Source organism: Leptosomus discolor, chromosome 1 (genome assembly GCF_034619465.1).
Source record: "Leptosomus discolor isolate bLepDis1 chromosome 1, bLepDis1.hap2, whole genome shotgun sequence".
Taxonomy (NCBI): Eukaryota; Metazoa; Chordata; class Aves; order Leptosomiformes; family Leptosomidae; genus Leptosomus; species Leptosomus discolor.
In genome coordinates, this window is record NC_141391.1 from 21,455,116 (window position 1) to 21,476,646 (window position 21,531).

A 21,531-nucleotide genomic window follows, 5' to 3' on the forward strand; every position below is an offset into this window, starting at 1 on the left:
CAGAGATACTGCTGAGGAGCATGCTAACACTTAATACTAAGCAGTAGCTAGAAGATGATTTCTCAGAAGACCTACAAATACAAAAAGGTCATCAAATAGTTATCTATCTTCATATTGTTCCTCTATTTTGCACTGACATTGGTATTTATTAGTTTCACTTGTTTCCAGTTCTTTCTAGCTCCTCATTTGCTTAATAGCATTAATATGTAAACAATTATGCATTTTCCAGTGAAATTACTACTGACTGAAAGACTCTGGGACTCAGTCTGCCTGGCAGAAGCCGTATGAGAAGATGCACGGATTCTCCTACCTTTCCTCTTGATTAACTGATTACATGAGCTGGAAGAAAATGCCAAGGTATTACAGTTATGATGAAAAACCAGCATAATTTCTTACTTTCACTTGCCAATAAACGTATTTTCTGAAGAGACCACAAAAGAACCTTTAGGCATTTTCCCTACTGCTGGAAAATTTGTGAGCATTTTTCTTTCTTTCAAAGGTCAAATATAGCTTACATAGCATCTAGTCCTCCAGATAGAATATACTCTTTGCAAAGTCTGAAGGAAAGGTATTAGAGTCATCATTCATAGTTTTTTTAGGTATCAGTAGTACATATATACTTCCACATCTGCAGATTGAAATATATGTTTTCCTTCAATGAATCATTACACCTTTAAATATGCATGAGTAACAACACACATTTCTACAAAGGAATGTATCAACTTTGTATTTGCCATGCAGTCAATGTCTTTGGGACATTTTTCCTGAATTAATAAACAGAACGGCTCTGCCAGTCTGTCTCTTTGAAATGGGTATGTACTTCTGCAGGTATGACATTTGGAATCTCCAAAAACATGGTGCTGAAAGTAGGAAATAAATAATATTACTCAGCTTGGCATTGTGGTCATTTGGCACAGGTTGAGACTGGTTGAACGTTAGCTACACAAGAGTAATTTGAGGGCAAGCAGCCTGCTTAATCACTGCACCATTGCCAGCACCAGTCAATCATTAGGTGCCCGCAGGAATTCGAGCCCACCAGAAGTGGGTGTTCTCACCTCAGTTCTAAAGCTATGGGTTCTGGAGCCATTCTGGGACAGACCCTACAGAGACGTCAGGAGCAGCTGAGAGCCAACAGCGGCACAGGGTTGCACAGCCCACCCCATGGGATCAATGCAATGACCTCTCCTTGACTTACTTCTGGAGCACGCCACCTCCCTCACCACAGGACACAGAGGCCGCGTCACTTGTTAATGTATCTGTGACTCAAAGTGTTCTTGGTATCCAAGCCCATTTAGCCCCCACGCTGTCAATTTGGTCTTGACAAGATTCTAGCAAAGACATATTAAAAGTTTAAAGGAAATCTGTCAGATCTACATATAGCTGCTATGGACACACCAGAAAAGAATGGGTGCATGTGAAAGCACTTCATCATCACTTTGGTGGTTACTAGTCTGTACATTGGCAAATTATTCTGTGTTGGTGGACTTCATGAATAGAGGTCCACCACTAAGCATTCTCAGTATAAATTTTAATTCAATACAGAATTGGGTTTTTTCCCCAAAAAACTCCTTTATGAATTAATTATATTCTTGCCCACATTCTTTCTAGATTCTCAGCTATCTGAGAACCTTCGGAGCCAGGAGTGTGCATTTCAAAATCAGACCTGCAGAGAGGGTGCAGCTGTATTCATGTCACAGAGGTATAGCCACAGATAGCACACTCCTTGTTCACACCTGCACAGCCAACACTGGCCACTGACAGACACTGCTGCACTGAAAGAGTAATCCAAACACCCATTAAGTTTAACCAATGAAAAATACATGTATACACTGAAAACAGTGTTAAGTCTGGTTTTGATTAGTGTTACTGACACGTTTACATTTACAGGTCCACACGCCAGCATTCTGATTAGTTTTAAATCACTATAACAGCACAGAGCAAACTGCAAATATTTAACTAAGTTCTTCTTTTAAATCAACTTTAGTTAACCAGCATAACTCATGTTTGTAGACAGGGTTGCAATCATTTCGGCACTTTGTTCAAAATGAAGAATTACAAAGATCTGATCTTTAAATTTGTTTCTTTTCCACACTACCCTTTATCAAGGTACTAGCAGAGTTATCCACATAAACACTAGGTCAACTGTAAAAAAGAAAAATTACATGCTTCTGGCTTAAGGCAAAACAAAGAAGAAAACTAAATCACAAGAATCACATAGCAGAAGCTTGTAGTATACTAAATGCAGCCAAACTCTCACTGTAAAAAAACTTGGCTGGATGCTAATGCTACTGTTCCCATCTGAGAACTGCTGTTGCAGGACTGAAAAAACCTAAATACCCATTTTAGATGGAACTCAAATTTCCTTTACTTCCTTTGAAGAAAAGCAACAGTGACAGTTTGTTTACGGGAATGACAATCACATCTACCCACAGAAAAAAGAGGTTTATGAATTTTATTACCACTCCTCACATTGTGACAGAGAAGTCTTACAGCCTTACAGCTCAGCCACCAATTTTGATGGCAGCAACAAGTTGATGCTTTCATACTGGAGCTGCAGAAGACAAGGAGCTAAAATCACATTCTGGTAAATAAACGAGCTGGTTTGATTTTACTAAGGTGGCCTGTATCCCTCAGTCCTGCTATACTTTAATGATCTGAAGGTACACTATAGTTCCTCTACTGCAAATTCTCCTTAAATGATTCCATTAATTTAAGAACTTAATCTTAAACCACATTTGGGAATCCTGATAATCCAACCATTTCCAAAAGCTGTGGTTTTCGTGATATTTTCCTACAGATTTAGACATTTAGCTTTAAGCAGACAGCACAGAATATGTTCACAAAAACAAACTTGAAAATTAATATAAAATTGAATTAATTCGCACTAATTTGCATATAGTTAGACAGTGTGCCTACATTAAAAATAAAAATTTGGTAAAATTATAAGAAATAAAATAGGTTTTGTAAGTTCCGGATAGAGAGTAGAGACCAGAATGCAAAGAACATACCTGGAGTTGCATATCAGCTGCAGCACACACCTTTTTGGACTCACATAGTCTTGACACCATGTTTTTTGGTAGTGGCTTAAATTAAAAAAAAAAAAAAAGTCAGAACATATTTAGAACTGTCGTATATTTGTAAATAGTACGCTTACTGCTAGACACGGATGAAGATGAGGGGAAAAAAAAGACTCTTGATGGTAATGAAAAGACACTTGAAGTGCTTGGCATTGAGGAAGGAAATCTCATTTGCTAAACAAAGCATTAAATGAGCAATTAAGATATCGACAGTAATTTACATACCAATCAAGAAACCCCTGTTTCTCAGCGTTTGTTTTTCTATAAATTGATCTCATGTTCCCTTATATGCCTGTTAAAAATATTATGACTATCTTTAGAGATAAAGAACAGACGGGGCAGTTAAAGTCCTCCCAGGTCATCCTGACTAATCTTCAAAAACAGATATTACAGTAGATTCTCCTTTGGTCATTGAGCACAGTTCACTTAGATTTACACGGAGGCCCACATAACACCCATTGACCTGGTGGGGTTTTCCTAACTTCAACTGGGACAGCAGCATCAGGCCTTCTACCTAACCCACATAAAAATGTTTGGTCATACTGAACAGTAAATATCTACCCTTTGAAGTTTTTAACAAAGTTGAATTTATTCCACATCTAAGGCAAATTATCTATGCCACCACCACCGGCTGAAAGTCAGAGACGTTTTTCAGGTCATTAAGCAAACTGGTTTTGACTTTCTAGCCAGATGTCTACAAGTACATCCAAAGGCTTTTTAATGCCAAGATTTTTAAGAGTATCTGTACACAAATGCCTGACCTTACACTTCTTCCACTGCTTCCTGAAACTTTTCAATAGATGTTTTTCCTAGTAAGTATATTTTTTTTTTTGCTAGCAATTTTATTAACCAAACATATAAAATATGGTTAAAATAATTGTGTTCTTGCTAAAAAATTAAGAAAGTTACTACAAGTTGTACAATGTAATACAGATGTTTGGTATTACACTGAACTCTAAAAGCACACCTACAATTTTACAGTGTGTTGAAGTGTTTAAGACATAATACATGAAAGTCTACAGATCCTGATGACAGAGCCTTATGCTTAGATTCTGTGCAAATGATAGGTCTTCAAGACAAACAACGTTAATCTTCACAGAGTAAAAACCCAACTCCAGAGAAGTTACACGTAAGTGAGGTAAATGTTATCAATTAACTCTGTGGAATCTGGACATTAAAGCAGGTAAGAAAAACTCTCGAGTTGTACAGCTGTTTTACGCAGTAGCTTGCCAAGGCTTGTAATCTCTTCTCCAAGACAAATGTTAGCTGAGTCTAGAACAGGCTAGAACACCACCCACTATTTTGCCTGTCATAAATGTGCACAGCTGTTAAATTTCAACATGGAAAAATGAACCAATGAACATGAAAGCTGTCCTACAGCATATCCTTGTTAGGCCAGTATTTACCCTTTCCATATACAAAAAAATCTGTTCCAAATTACATGATAGTTTTGGACTACTAAAGTAAGAGTAACTGGGCAGTTATCAGTAGCTGACTACACTGAGGTTCTATACAGGATTTAGTATTTTTCAAAATACTACTTAGTTATGCAGAAAAGTTATTAAGGCAAGAAGCAAAGTAAAAAAAAAAATACATAAGTATTTTGGGTGGACAATTTTTCTCCTGGGTCTATGAGCATCTCTTGTCTCATTCTCTTACACAGAGTGAGGCATGCACTTCAATGACTTTTTGTCCTGGAACTAAACCACATGTGAGTTTGCAATAACACAGTTCCAGTTGTCATGCAAGAAACCCTCGTGTAAGGAAAAGCACCGAATTTTGAACAGATTTTGTTATTAAGCACCAAAACTATCACCAAGCTTTGGCAGCTTTTTGGAGGCTTTCATTTTGTAGTGAAGTACCATAGTATGGAATTAAACAAAACTGATTTCTTCTAGGGGCACCTGTATTTTGGATACAGTAGAATATGAGAAAACTAGATGGGAATTCTTAAACTGTAATTTGTCAGTGTCAAAAAAAAGGTGAACATCCAAAAGCCTGGCAACAGCATATATGTGTATTTTACACAGTTATAAATTAAGAGTGTTAAAGCCAAGAGCACTCCTACCACTAAGGTCAAACTAGCTCTTTCAACATAATGGATTTTCAAATCTATATTTCAGCCATATTAAATGACTGTAAGAGGAAGTTAAGTGCACAGGCTTTCCACTGGTACACAAAATAAATAAAACAAAAGGGACTAAGACTTTTCTAACAGGCATTTTGGTAAACCACAGTCCCACAGATTGTCAACTGAATTGGGAAATCCAAGTTTGCAGTTCACTGGGGCACGAAGCAGCCAGGCTCAGCAATGTGGACAGACTTTGTACGCTCCCTGGGAGAGTTGGTCACATCCAGCCCTGCTCAAGAAACAACTGAAGCAGGTCTAATTCTCAGTTCAGAGTTAAATATTTCTTACAGACTCTCCACCCAAGAGAGTCTTGCCTTCTTTTGACTGTACTGCAAATAGCTGACCTCAAGCCAGAGAAGACTGCTGAAAAGGCAGCTTCTGCATTCCCCAGTTTCTTCCTTATGTTCTGCTACAAGCATTTGTCCTGTTCTAAATCTAACTTGCGAGGGGTGACACAAAACGATCACTAATAATGTACTAAAATCTCTTTGCACAGGAGATGGCTTAGCACCACCTTCTAAAGACCAAGTAAAATGTAGGTAATACAAATATCCTCCAAGAAAATCTTTTTATCTTTTTTCCATCCATATGAATATCAAACAACGTAGATCTACTCTGCCCTGAAGATCAAACTGAGCAGATAAGAATCAACAAGAAATTACAAATCACTCTTATGACAATACCTATTGACAAAAAAGCACAGGAGAAAGACACAAATGTTCTTTTGTTTAAATCTATCAGTGCTACTGATCTGGCTCAAAGATTGTGCTGTGATCATAATTCACAAGCCAAGCAGAATTTGGCACCAGAAGAACATTGACAAAATTAGATTAAATTAAAAGAATGATAAAAGGAGATCACTTATTTTTCCCAAAGCAGCTTCAGGGTTTTAAAATTTAAGATTTCAGGAAACTAAAATTAGGCTCCAGAGAATTTTTACAAAGATCATCACACTTCTCCAAAGCTTGTTTCTGTGAATGCCAGGCATACAGACACGCTGAAGTCTTGAATGTACTGAGGAAGATGTACAGTTTCAGGCAATAGGAACTATTTCTCCTTGCTTCATTACAATCTCATACAGCCCCTTAATAAGCAGCTGAGTGAAGTAAAAAAATGCATCAGCATGATTATTTTACTTATCCTGAAAGATGAGCTCTCCGATAAAACCAGAATCAAGCTGTCATCCTCCTTCTAAAAGAAAGACTTCACAGAGCTTTGGCTAAAACTATGTTAATTGAATAACCATTCAGGTTTTTAAATTTAAACACTACATGCTTTACTTCAGGTTCCACTTTTCCATCCTTCTATATTAAGTAACTTTAAGATCTTGGCATGAATTTTTCAGCACGTTTGCCACGGTGGCTAAAAGAACAGAATACTGTGTGCCCCAAAGCACATTTAACTCCTTACTGCTGTGTAGTAACCACGACACATTACAACTGTTGACTGTCCGTGGGCTTATTCTTGTAATCATGCTAATACAGTACTGCCTTTGTAATTCCACCTCTGTGAAAAATGAAGTCAGTTCAAACTTGAACAGCTGAAATACTGGCCCTTGTTCAAGAGAGCCTCAGACGACACACAAGCTTAAAACGATTTAGCTTGACAGACCTACCACACATCTATGCACTTAACAATCAAAATTAAACAAACACACAGTGATACAGAATGGTATGCATGCACCAGATTGTCTGCTCAAGCAGTGTTACCTCATTTTGGTATGGCTTGACTTCATGAGCTTACCGGAGTAATTCAACTTTAGTAACTAATTAACGCAGTCCTCTCTATTTCTTTTTTTTTTCCTCAAGGATTTTCTGCTTTGAGTTATCTTTAAGATGAAAGGAAAACTAGGCTTGCTGCTTTCTTGGAAAAAATATTTTTCTGCTGGCCAGCTTTCTGAAGTAATTTCATAAGACTTGCTCCTTTTGCCAGAAGAGCTTGCAAGCTTTTTCACTCCTCAGTGCGCAACAGCACAACCATCCAAAATGCACAGAAAGCAGAGACAAGCTTTCTACAAACTTCAAGATATCTTGGACCAGATCCTCATGATCTGCATCCATACGCATAACACATTCTCATCTTTGAAAGCCTGCCCACCAAATCCTTTTTCTGCAATGCTACTAAAATCCAGTTTTCAACAGTCCTTGTGTTTTAATAATCAAAACACCACCTCTTTCCCCTCTTCTTCCCATAAGTATAAGCACTGACCCTAAGTGAGGATCCTCAGGACCAGTCTTACAGTTGGCTTTTATAGCAAGGGAAATCATAAGCTGAGACTATGCTAACAAGTTCTCCTGATGTAATTATGTTCGGTAGGAGTGTTAAAAACTACGCCACCTAAAATTTACATGCAAAATCTATAGCATTGATGCAGCACTGCCAAAAGAAGGATGCTTTTTCAAATTATCTGCACTGCCTCCTCAACAAGCTGGGTCAGTAAAAAAACGTACCCTTGTGAACATCCAGTAGAGCTACATTGGTGTAGCTGCTGCAGGACAGATCCTTCTCGCACAGAAAAGCTCCATCTCTTTATTCATAAGAAGAAACTTGATGGAACTTCTCATACGGAACAACATCTGGATGAAATGGTTTCACAAATTTCACATTTTAACTGTTTCACTCACCCTCATTACCTCCCCTCAAAAAGGGGATAAAGCGAACTCATTTTTCTTTCAAATAACTAAAAAACTGGAGAAGAAAATGTTGACTCAAATTTCTATCTGCACACCAGAAAATTAGTCAGGGAACAAGCACAGAAAATATAAACCTCAAAAGCATTTTTATAAAAGTTGTAAATGTAAGAGCTGGGATTTTCTATTCAAAGAACTTTGTTACATATATACAACCGATAAAAGTAATTGCTGTAAAAATCACTAAATTTCGAGAACAGAAAAGATGACTTTAATCTATTTAAATGACACACAGAGAAACCTGTATCAGATTCTTAAAGCTAGCCTACATGACGCAACATAAGCAAAAGCAGATTTATATATGTTGGATAATGGCTTAAAAATACATTCTAAGTTTTTAAAAAAGCAATTAAAAGGAAGCTGTCTAAAGCCCTCAAAAGCCACACAGCAGTTTCAGGCTCCTTTTCTCATCTTCCAGCATAATCCAGCCCTGCCCCCTTCAAGACTGAATTGCTACATTAAATCTCTTTCAATTGCACTCTGAAAGGGCAAGATTTCGCCACCAATAAACAGAAGAAGTTTAAGGCATTGCCAAATGGGACACAGAGTCTGGTTCTTAGCTCTTGCACTGCAAATAAACATGGTTTAGATTTGTTAAGCCATTTTGAAAATACAAAGCCATAAATAATGTTCCACAAATCTCTTTCAGATGTTTTAGCCAAGCTTATTCTCTGAACTCATATGCAATCAGATTAACTCCACAACGTTTAAACACTACATGAACTTTATACGGAGCTCTAGAAAGCAGTATTTCGGTATGTGGACTCAAACACATAAACGATGAACACTACTGAATCGAGTACTTTTAACTCCCAGGTTTCAAAGAGATTTTCTTAGTGCAATCAATTTTGCAGAAATGATTGCTCTGTAAAAATAAAAGAAAAAAGCAGATTTACAGAGCAAATTTCTCAGTATCTACTAAAATAGAAATCAAGAAACATATTTTACTAACTGTTCAGTGGAGGCAAACATAATTGCAGTTTCATAATACTGAAATACATTGACTGCTTACTGTTGGATAAATGCTTCAATGAAGTGTAACACTACACAACTTAAGAGGCTTTCTCGTTTTTGCATTGATGGGTAGTCTATTCTTCAACCACCACATCTGAATACACTAAAACTTGCTTCAATCAAAAGCACTAGAAGATGATCTTTGGTTGTTGTTTACTGGTTTGTATTTTTGAAATGGCTGTACAAATACAAATCATGGTCTGCTGCCATGTGTTAACACGACCACCAAAAGTCACCTGGTTCCAACGAGCACTGTTTTCTAAATTTCCCCATAAGAAGAAGGTCTTTGCAGTAGACTGGCATAGAACAGCTTTACATAAAAAAGAGATCAAAGTTTTAACGCAGATTTCTGCCTGCCAGAATCTAAGTAATCCTAATCTCATCCTAAATAAAGCAGTACACTTTGCATCACAAAATATTTCAATCACTACCCTACGCTGCACTAAATATGGGAGTTTTTAAACACTGCAGATCATTTCCATTTACTTCCACGATTTCGTACCTGAGGTTTATTTTAAGACAGACTTTAGACAGTTCAATGCTGAATCACTATTTTCGTCATAACTTACCTGTAATTAAATTAAGACAAACCACATAACTTGATTCACACAGAAGTTGTTCACCTACTGCACTAAGTCTGTGTAGCGTAGAAACTACACAATTTTTGCAGGAAAAAAAAGTTGAAAGTTTTAAATATGTAATTGGAACCCTGGATACAAGGACATGGTATTCTTTTACAGATTACATTTATCTTTTCTGCAATAAGAATATTAACATTTATTTCTGAATAACTGAAATTATAATATTAAAATATTTTCTATCCATTGTTTATTTCTACTTTGAACATTATTAACAAATAACACACGAAAATGTGATTCTTTTTGTTAGTACATTTATTCCTATTTTCAATATTTTACATATTAATTTTCCCTACCTGTCCCGTTTTATAATGCCTTGCAAACTGGTTAACCACTCGATAGTCATTTGCAAAGTACTCCATCAGAATTGAGGGAACTTCAGCAAAATCAGTAGGACATCTGGTTCCTAGACGTAAAATAATTGTACACATTAGCATTTGCTATTTTCATTAACACAAATAGTTAACTCTTCCCAAAAGGTTTTACAATTTTCAGTTTGGACTTTTGGTGAACTTTAACGTTCTTTCATTTATTAAGTCAGTATTTTATTTCCATAGCATTATTGTACATATTTCCAGAAAAGCCTCATTATAATCCTACACATTTTACTATAAATCACAAAGTAAAACAAAATATTTGAACAGCTGGGTGAGGCACCTTATAAAGCTCTGGATCACACCCTTTTTAAGCTAAACCAGACTGCAGCCAAACTGGCCCTACATGAAACACCAAATCTATTTAAGTGTCCTAAACCTAAATCAAACTACAATGTAAATAAAACTCTGCCTTAATCCCATTCACAGTTACAATTTTCAGCTTCCATCTCTTTGCTGAGCTTACTTATTCTTTATATTAATCTCACTTTATAATACCAAATCATTCATCCAAGGAACACTCTTGCAGATTGAGGATGTGTTCTAAGTGTACTGAGGTAGTATCTTAGCAGTTAGTATTTTCAAAAAGAACTTTCCCAAAAATTTTGCTTACTCTAATCTTTATCAGTACCTTACACAATGGAAGTTACTAAGAAGTATAACACATCACCAAATCAGCTGCATTTCTAATTTCTACATTAAAGTTAGGGAGGTACAAAGTTGTTGCTTTAATAACAGACCCACTGGGTCATCACCTCTATCCCTGTCTGCTAGAGACAATGTCAACATTCAAAACTAGTCTTAAATTAAGTACGTTTATTTGCTTCTACTATTCTTTCTTGAAGACTATTTTTTAAAATCAGTCCTTTGATCTTTACAAATCTTTCTCTAATTTTTAATCTGAATTTACAATCTGCTTATACTCAATGTTTTCAGACCAATACTGCTCTTTAGTATAAATAGCATTTCCCACACTGATTTTCAGCTCCTAAATTGAGAGAAATTATATCCTCTCTCAGCCATCATTAACCAAAGGCAAGATAAAGGCTAAAAGACTATCCATTGTAGCTCTTCTCTGCACCTGCTTCAGTTTGAACTCACCTTCCAAGCAGAGGCACAAAACCATGCCCAAGTATTGCATGAGGTTTCACCAGTATCCTTCTTAATTATTGTAAAACTTATTGCTGTTAGATACACCTCTGATGTCATTTCAAATCACATTCGCCCTTTCACAAACACATCAGCTATTTCTAGTTCCGCATTAATATCTAAAACTGTTCTTCTCTTCCCCCACCACTGCTGAATTATCCATTTGATAGCATAATTTCTCTTTGTACTCTTTAAATACATGATCTGCACTGTGTAGTTCTGAATTGCATTTTACTTCTAACACTGCAGTATCCAGTCATTCAGTTCTTATACAATATCCCAATCCTCCTTTTGTGCCATCACATTTCATTAGTAGAGCCTTTTTTATTGTTGTTCGAAAATCATTTTTAAGAAGCCTAAAACAAGACAGGTCCCAAGACAAAACCTACAGAACTACATTGATGTTCTCCTACCCATTTATGCTTTCTCAGTGCTTCTTAATGAAGTGACAGGATTCTTTTGATAACCATTAAATAGACTCCTGAAAAATTACATTATCTGAAAGTCAGAAAGGTAAAAGGTTGGGCAGTTATCTGGGAAAAGTCAGTCCTCCTGTAAAACAAATTTAGATATTCTCTACTGCAAGATAAACTAAAACGGAATACAAGCTAGGTTTTAAAAAAATCTTATACACACACGTATGCATTAAACAACCAATAAATGCATACAGTAAAATGACAGATTAACTTGAAGCATATCTTAACTCAAAAACATATTATCCAAGTGTTGGGCCCACTAGCAGCAGAATGGGTTCCTGAATATTTGGGAACTTTAATCAGAAAAGGAAGGTAGGGGAGAGTGGTAAAGATGTCAAATACTCAGTGCATCTCAACTAGAATGTCAAATTCTTAGTTCCCACAATAGCCTGTAGTCATCTTGTTTCCACACTCTGCCACCCTAGTGTCTCATGAGAGCAGATAGCCCCTAACGGACATCCCTGGGATGACCCATTGCATTGTCACACATTCCAAAACCTAGAAAAAGGTTCTCTGCAGAAACAACACAACTGACCTCCAATGCTGCTTTTGCAATGATGGATCTGGGTGAAATCCTCTAGGACAAAGGACTGCCTGGAGCTAAGGAAATGCTGAAACCATAACGAGGGGCTCATGGAAAGGCTGAGCCTCAAAATTAGCCATTTCCTGCCCCTTCAAGACTGACATGCAGATTCATATGATTCATCACAAGAGAAGAACCCCACCAAAGCAGTTAGTTTAGGCATGTAAGTACTGCTGGAGGTCAAAATGAACAAGGCCATATGAGTGGAAGGGGTGGAGGAGAGCTCTTACTCCCAAAGAATACACAGAGTTTATACTGAAAGAGCATATACAGCGTTCATTTTTTTTAACAATGCCCAGTAGTGACGTACTTACATCTCAGTCTATTTTAATTTTAAGTGGAAGATTTAAGAAAGAATATTTTGTCACTAGGTATGAAGTATCTGTTGATAACATGTAACTCTCCCATGAACTCCCCTTTGTATCATTAGCATAATATAAAAATGGTAAAACATAATAAAAATCGTTCAAACAAGGGAGCTACAATTTCATCTGGTTTGGCTGTGTGGTTTTTTCTTAATAAGTGAATGTCTACTGCAAACGGAATTTCCAGCACACTATTATAGAAGAGGATACAGCAAGCTGTCCGCAGGCAGAAGTAGCATGCCAAGCACCTTTAGTCAAAATACGTCTTTGACCCATTTGTCGCAACTGCAGAAGGCCACAGCTGCCTGCAAGCTGTCAGACAATACACTCGTTGCCACTGCTTGAGAACAGGGACTAAATGAAAAAAGGCAATATTCCTTCTCTGTGCATTCACTAAGCTATGATTGCACATTCATTCATGTTCATTTACGTATGATAAAAAGGCCTACCAGTTAATCATGCTTGCAAACACAGTATGTTCTTAATTTATCAACTTTGCTTTAATCAGAATCAACTAGAAAAGGTCTGGCTTTACAGATTTTCCATATTGCCAGTGTATGCTCTTTGCAAGAACTAATTTACTGATTTTCCTTAATTCAATTTCCTAAATCACTTCCAAGCCAGGATTCATTTCACTTTTACACTAGGTACAAGTTTAGCTCCATTTATTTTCAGTCCTCCAACTATTCCATTATTACAAACTTCACATAAGGCAAACTTGCAAGAGCACTAGAACAAAGATCAGCAGTAGAGAAAGGAGAGATACAAATGCCTAATTTTTATTAGCAGAAGAATATTCAAGTGCTGTTTGGTTGGGTTTTAGATAATATCTGGGGATCTGATATTGTATTTTCAAGTCATCAAAGCTGTAGAAGTATTAATACGACTCAACCACTTCTGGTTCATCCTCTTTTTTTTTTTTCTTGTTTTGTTTTGGGTTAATCTACTCCCTTCTTCTAGAAATTAAACATTTAACTAAAACAAAAAAATCAATAACCTAACCTTCTTACCAGTGACATGTTGGTACCGAGTTCTTCCCAGCATAGAATGCATAGCATGGCCCATTTCATGGAAGAGATTCTCCATCATGCCAGGACTCAACAGCGTTGGTGCCCCCCTTGTTGAATGGGGCAAGCTAAGCATAAGAACAACTACAGGCAGCTGGTACTCTCCATTTTCCCTTAGCCTGCCTCCACGAACTGTAAAGTGACAATCCTTTCCAAGATAAAAGCAAACACATGGACAGCCAATGTCATTACATCAATGACATTAAAACAACGATGAAATTATTATATTAAACTTAAACTATTAAATCAAACCTAAAGATATACTCAGTCACACAAGTTGAATTTGATCATCACTAACAGCCTTGTTCCATAGCAGCACGCTGTTTCATCTTTATTACTTGTTTCACATTCATAAGGAAACTACCTTATTCCATAAAGAAAACTGTGCTGCTTTTAGAAAACAAAATTTAATATTTTTTTGGTTAGAATTATCAAAACCTCTCAATTTTTCTAAAAAATATCACTAGCTCAAAGAAATTTACTGATGTGCCAAATCCATAATTTATAGATTAATGTCTCTCATTCTTCATCAGTAACTTCTTTATAAAATATACTGCACAGCACTCCTAGTATATAGTGAAATATTAGCAAAACAGGGTAATATATTAAACTAATGTAGATTTAAAGTTTGTGCACTCACCACCTCACTAAAGGTGCAGATGCTTCTACAGAGTGAAGTGTCTATTGTACTGCAACATATAGTTAATACACTGGCACTAGGCAGCGTGAGTGAGCCACAACAGTTGGAACCATCTACAGTTTTAAGCAGAATTTTGACTAAAAATTAGTTGTCACTATGAGCTTTCACCTTTAGAAAGTATTAAAATTTCAGATGTTTTTTCACTTGTAGTCCAGAAAATAGGTGTTTAAAAATCTATCATTTCTCTAAACAGAGTTCTACAATGTTTCATAGTGCCTGTCATTCCGTAGAACAAAGAGTCTGAGTTCAGCCTATAGAGTGACATTTTCTAAACGAAAGGTTACTCACAGAAATATTTTACCTAAAACCACATTTGAAGTTACAGACTTTCTCTGTTTAAATTTAATTTATTTTAAATTGAGGTAACTTTTACTAAACTTACACTGAACGCAAACGGCCCTAACGCTACAGTCGTTACTCAAGTAAAACCCACGCTGGAATCAGATCATAAATGTTACCTGATGTGGTTTATCAGGTCGCTGAAAGAAGTCACAATAGATGTATCCTAGCAAACCTTCAGTTTCATGAACAACAGCCTGAAGAAAAAAAAAAGTATCATTTCCACGGTGAAAGCACTGATAATATGCGTAAACTGAAGACATAGTATTCTAATCCAAAGATTTATAATGAATAAATGACAAATAAACTGGGCATAATTAATGTAAAATATGTCGGCAATTTTAGTTAGAAAAAAAAATATATATACACAAGATTCACAACTTGTCCCTCAAATTATAGCCTTTTCTGCATTTCACTTAAAACTAATTAGTCACTCAAAATACTGCCTGTAGCCCCTAAATGACTTCTGAGAAGTCAACAGTAACAGAAGCTGACTTACCATGGAGATAAAAATAGAAAGAGTCAGGAGTAATTATAAATTGACTCACAGGATATAAAGAACAGCAGCTCTTGCTGGAGGTGGAAGAGCAGTGAAGAACATTTGGCAGCAAGTACATGGAGGAAAGACAACAGAGGAACCCGGGAACCTGATGACTGAATTATTGCCCAAGTTTTTATTTTTTGCACCCCCCTCAAAAAGGGGACAGAAAAATAAAGACATAAAAACAAATCTCAAAGTAAAGATGACATACAGAATAAAAAAAAAACAAGGCAAAGACACATGACTGCTAGAATATGCACCAACAGCATTACAGTCATCTACAGTCATCTACAAATCGAAACTAAAAAAACTAGCAGGGCTCCTTCAGAAGGACAGCCTAAAAGGTACAACAATAACCTCCAAACAGAGAAACTGCTTCTGATTCAGGGTCCCTTCACAGAGACATACTATAAAGGCCACAAAATACCAAGCATACAAAAGGCGCTTAGAGAGCGTATGAAGCCTTTGAGGTCTAACTTCAGCTAAAATTAGACAACTAGTCTGTGCTTTTTATAGGTGTGCAAGTAATTTTAAAACAAAATCTGATTCGTGGTCTAGAGGAACACACCACCCTGTCTAACTTCCCTTTGTCATTTCAGATGCTGGGAACAAGAATACTTACCAACTTTCGAACATCTTCAGACCAAACCTCTCCTCTCTGTGTCTGTTCAGCATAAAGGGAGATTCCCAGGAGCTGACTGAACAAAGAGTTCAAACCTTCCATGCACGCCCCAAGAGAGAAAAATGGACAGTACAAGCTAGGATCAATGTTGTACCTAAGGAAATACAAGAATCCCAAACGAGTCAGTTGAGCTACATAAAGTACAGTCTTCACCTCCAAGTCACAGGATGTGACAAAATACACCAGATAAGCCTCAAGGCCCTTATTGAGCATGTTTCGCTTTATTCTTCAAATAGTGAAACTAAGTCACAGACTAGTTAGGGCACACTGCTTCACAATAACTCAACTTTTCTTATATTCAAATTTGGATACCAAATTCAGCAGATGTTGACTATGATTTTCAGAAATGTTGCCAACAGGTAGCTCAAACAGACCATGGCAACATCATGGGTGGCCAGGCTGTGGCTGTTGACCCACAAGAGGCCACCAGCACTCAAGTGCCATTCCCATGCCAAGACTGTGCCGCATGGCTGATCAGAAAACAAAGCTAGCTTTGGCTGTGGTGTAAGTCAAATCCTCAGCTAGGGCAGGAAACCAACCAGTACGCGCTGCTGACTCTGCAGTCTTATCTTTCGCTGGAGCAATAGAAACATCAAGGAGACACAATTTCCTCCCACGTATGAATCACACCTCAAGCTCTGGGGACTCTCTGAATCATGTAGAAAGTATCTTACAGCTTTGAGCCATGTGAAGATTTTATAGAATGTGACATGGAGTTCAAACATGGCCAAGCTTCCTAAGCCAAACATCAAACAGCTACATATGTCCAAGAGACTGTAGCACAGAAGACACACATGGGGAGGAAGACACCATGCATGTGCATGTGCACACATAAACCGAGAATGAACAAAAAGCAATTACAAAAGTAGTTCAGAGATGAGATGTACGCAGCCTATACTTGGGCTCAAACTTCCCAAGACTCTGACCCTAAAAAGTAAACAAAGTACCAGTGTATCAAGCAAACAAATGCTTTGCAAACTTACACCTTCCACAAGCTGCTCAGGGCCACACAACTCTTTGGAGAGGACCGCAAAATCAGAACTGGAATCTGCTTGTGGTTGTGTGTGCACCTCAAATGGCAAAAATGTTCTTGCTCCCTCATTTCACAAAGTCCAAGTGTTAGGTTATTTATAGCATTTTATGGGGTCTCAGAGTAAAGACTGTTTAACTCTTAGAGAATCACAGTCCTTCCCTTCTATCTTCTTCTTTCATGCTCTTCTGCTTTTGCTTCTTAATGACATGGTGACTAGTCATTGAAATTTAAACATGCATCAGCTAGACTACAACACTCAAGATGAGAGCCGTGCTATGTTAAGGCCTATGATCCAAATCTGTGAAAGTCAGCTGGTCTCCACCCACTCACCTACCCTTCCTTCCTTCCTTCCTTCCCACTCCCACGCACAAAAGAAAAGACCTAAACCCAAAGTCCAGTGGGGATATTGCATCTGCCAATTTGCTGCTCACAACTGCAGCTACAATCCCCTACTCAGCTTCATTGCACTGTAATGCACAGCAGGGTGGGGTTACTTCTCTGAGCCGTGGCACCCATTTTTGAATATGTTAATGTATTTTGTTTTATTTTTCTAGTATCCTTTATATTACCTTTATCACATACTCCAGCAGCATTTTGCAACCACCGCAGCAACACCTCTCAAAAATACAGGTATGCTCAGTTACAGGATTTTGCTTAATTTTCACACTACAAATGCAAGAAGCTAAAGCCGATATATTCCATTCTATTCTTACTTACACTATTCTTAATTATACAACATAGAAAATAAAGCAGATTTTGCCTCTACCATACTGACAGAACTTCTTCAACAGGTAGCCACACTTAAATTCACACTCTGCATGCTGCAATACACGCATTTTCCTTCCTACTCAAAAAGAGTCTTTACACTAAAAGGAAAAAAATAAGTGATATAAATCACTTTAGATCAACTTAGGTAAAAGACTGGAAGCAAGTCTCTAAAAGAAAGCAGAAGAGATGAGTTGATGTCCATAAATGAGAAGTTCACTATAACAAGTACTATCTCAATAGAAGTTTACTATAATGTGAAGCAGGATTTCCCCACATACACTCCTCCAAGCTGTGAAATGTGATTATCCTTATTTTTAAAATTAAAACATTTATTTCAAAATTTATTTCAAAGTTTATTTAAAAATAAATTAAGGATGAAAGAGTAGGTAATGATACAGCTAAAAATTACATGAAAAAAAAAAAGACAAAGTTATATATCACTTTTAGTCCTAATTCAGCCTTCAGTCGAGTAGTAACCCAGAGCTAGATCTCCTCAGAGCCAATTCAGACGAGCAGCTTTTATTAGTTCTGGCTCTGCCCCAAACCTGCTCATCCCACGCTGGTTGCTGCAGAGCCACTCAAATTTACCGTACTTTGGCTTAGGTTCCAGAAAGGTTTATTAACCCATGTGGAGCACAAGACCCAGCTATAACACTATCTCAGAACCAAGGGAGTAATACAGACACGCTGAAGTGGTTTCACACAGAGGTTGCATGAGGGCTCTTTGCAGAGCTCATTTCAATCAGCCCTGCCAGAGCTATGCTGACCATACCCATCTAGTACCTTCACATTCCCCTCCCCCAACATCTAATATCATCCAGGGTTTCCCTGCCATTTCCTCCCTGTCAGCTGGGAGAGGAAAGCTAATTGCATGAGATATTCCAAGAAAGAACCCATACGATACAATACTTTTACACACACTCCAATAAATGAAAATTTAACTCCACCAACATTTCACAGGCATAGCAAGCCATCAGATTTTCACAGCTGCAGGAAATTAAAACATGTAACTCCTATCAATGAGTTCAGCTGCAGGAATAGAGGATATGAGAATGATAAGAAAGTCAAGAACAGCACCTTTGAAAACACTTCATGAAATTAAGCCACATTTACAGAGCAAGCAAGACAAATCAAGAGAAGTGTAATATCAAGAGAGACCAGACTGTTCAAAATTTTCTGAAGAGTAGAAATTATTTCTGATGGACCAGTTATTCCTGGAAACCATTTCCAAGCACATGAAAGACAAGAAAGTCATCAGGAGTAGTCAGAATGGATTTGCCAAGGGCAAGTCAGGCTTGATTAACTTCATAAACTTCTATGATGAAACAATGGGCCAGGGGGAGCCCATCAGTGGTGCAGAGTCTATTTGGAGGTCAGTGACTACTGATGTACCCCCAGGGGTCTCAATACTGGGTCCAGTCCTGTTTAACATCTTCATTAATGACCTAGATGATGAGGCAGAGCATACCCTCAGCACATTCTCTGCTGACACCGAACTGGAAGGAGTGGCTGATATGCCAGGCTGCCATCCAGAGGGACCTGGACAGGCTGGAGAAACGGGCTGACAGGAACCTCATGAAGTTCAATAAGAAATGCAAAGTCCTACACCTGGGGAGGAACAACCCCAGGCACCATCATATGCTGGGGGCCACACAGCAGGGAAGCAGTTTGCAGAATAGGACATGGGGATCCTGGTGGACAGCAAGTTGAACATGAGCCAGCAATGGGCCCTTGCAGCAAAGAAAGGGAATGGCATCCTGGGCTGCATCCAGCAAGGCATTGCCAGCAGGCTGAGGGAGGTGATCTTCCCCCTCTGCTCAGCACTGGTGAGGCCACACCTGGAATGCTGTGTCCAGGGCTGGGCTCCTCAGGACAAAGAGAGGCATGGACATATAACAGAGGCCCACCAAGATGACTGAGGGACTGGAGCATCTCTCCTATGATGAAAGGCTCAGAGAGCTGTTAAGTCTAGAGAAGGGAAGGCTCAGGGGCATCTTGTTATAATGAGTATAAATACCTGAAGGGAGGGTGCAAAGAGGACAGAACCAGGCTCTTCTCAGTGGTGCCCACTGACAGGACCAGAGGCAATGGGCACAAACTGAGACACAGGACGTTCCCTCTGAACATCAGGAAACACTTTTACCCTGTGAGGGTGAACAAGCACTGGCACAGGTTGCCCCTACAGATTGTGGAGTCTCCCTCCTTGGAGATGTTTAAAAGCCATCTGGACACGGTCCTGTGCAATCAGCTCTAGGTGGCCCTGTTTGATCAGTGGGGTTGGACCAGATGACCTCCAGAGGTCCCTTCCAACCTCAACCCCTCTGTGATTCTGTGAAGAGGTTATATGGAGCCTAGGACTAAGACCACACAGCTGCAGTATGAGATACATTCCAGCTTTATCAGAGGAGACAATGTTTCATGCTAACTGCAAAGGATTACTATACTCTGTTGAAATACTGGATTAGCATGTGTTTGCTGGGGGGCAGAGGGGAAGAACTCTGAAACTACTTCAAGTTTCGTTTTGTTTCTGCCAAAAAACACAGATACATACTAGCAGGAGAAAGCAGTGATTTTCTTCATGGAAAGAAGAGCTGACAATAACATATTACAGGGAGAATATAAGTGCCTATTTCATCCCCATTCTCAGCACTCCTTGAACACATAGATTGTCCCCATGAACTTCCCCCATGATGAAAAGGATGCAGAAAAGGCTTTCTGATAGGTATTTTCTAACACACTGTCACTATCCAGAGGGCTGTGGGGGTGTGCGGAATCAGTCTGTAATAGTTTTGTCTTTTGGAGAAGCATGATACTTATCCACCCACACATGAAAACATGAAACAGACTACACTGGCTCAAGGCAGACTTCCCAGGGGAACTAGTCCCCTACTCTGTCTAACGTTTGAAGATGTGACAATCTGACATTTTTAGTACAATTAGGTCCTGATTAAACACCCACTTTAATAATAACTACACAAAGTTAATGTCAGTCACTTCTGGTGGAACAATGTCCAGATCAAATCTCTCCCACATTTAATGAAAGGTGTGTGTTAACACTCCTCTTGCTAATGGAAAATTTAAAAATGTTTTGAAAAACATCTTTTATATGGAACGCCACAAAAGAAAAAATGTTTCTAGTTCCAATCTCACTACACCAGTGTACAAACGAACACCAAAGATACTGAAAAATCCTCAAATAGCACTAGTGTCTTATGACACAAGACAGATATTTAAATTACTTTTTTGGACAATCCTGACAGGAGTCAGCAGTGATTACTGCACCTGAAGTTATCTGGCATCCACTGTTTATTTGTTAGCCACTGCAATGTCATAGGAGTAATAAAGAAAGGAGTTAAAATATTATAATATAATCCAATTTTCATAATCAGATTATAATAATCAATAAGACACTTCAAAATTAGTATTGGGTACTGAAAAAAAAGCTCCTGCTCCAGGAAGTGGATAGTACATCTTCAAAACCTCTCTCTAACAGCTGTCTATACCCACTAAGTAGTAATCCTTGCAGACACCAAAACATATATTTAATTCACAACTTTTGAACTTGGTCCTACCTCACACATGAAGTCTCTTTTCACAAATCAAGTAAGACCAACCACCACTGAAGAAAGCCTAACTCCAAACTTGCACCGATTCCAGGAAAACTTTCTCTTTGGGCTTATTTACGAATACAAATTAGCCAAACCTGCAGCTATCTGAAGCTGATGTCCTATAACCGAAAACTCAGTTCCTGGAATTATTATTAGTAGATGATCTTGCCTTTCAGTGGCAAGAGCAAGCATATGGCTGACTCTTTTCTGAGCCTCCACCTTCAAGATTTAATGCTACTCACTGCAGAATGAAAGGAGTTAATACTAGACAAGATTAGAGGACAATGGGGAAAAGG

At 38.1% G+C, this 21,531-nt stretch overlaps 1 protein-coding gene across 1 annotated transcript in view; it reads right to left on the reverse strand.

The window, feature by feature from the left end:
- Positions 1-21,531, reverse strand: part of MIPEP (mitochondrial intermediate peptidase) — a 76,185-nt gene that overhangs the window by 27,513 nt on the left and 27,141 nt on the right. The window contains exons 11-15 of the mRNA XM_086481824.1: positions 15,767-15,920; positions 14,723-14,800; positions 13,508-13,712; positions 9,847-9,956; positions 3,009-3,083 (exon numbers count right to left, since the gene is read on the reverse strand). Of these exons, the coding sequence (XP_086337950.1) occupies positions 3,009-3,083; positions 9,847-9,956; positions 13,508-13,712; positions 14,723-14,800; positions 15,767-15,920 (622 nt within the window). The remainder of the gene's footprint in view (positions 1-3,008; positions 3,084-9,846; positions 9,957-13,507; positions 13,713-14,722; positions 14,801-15,766; positions 15,921-21,531) is intronic.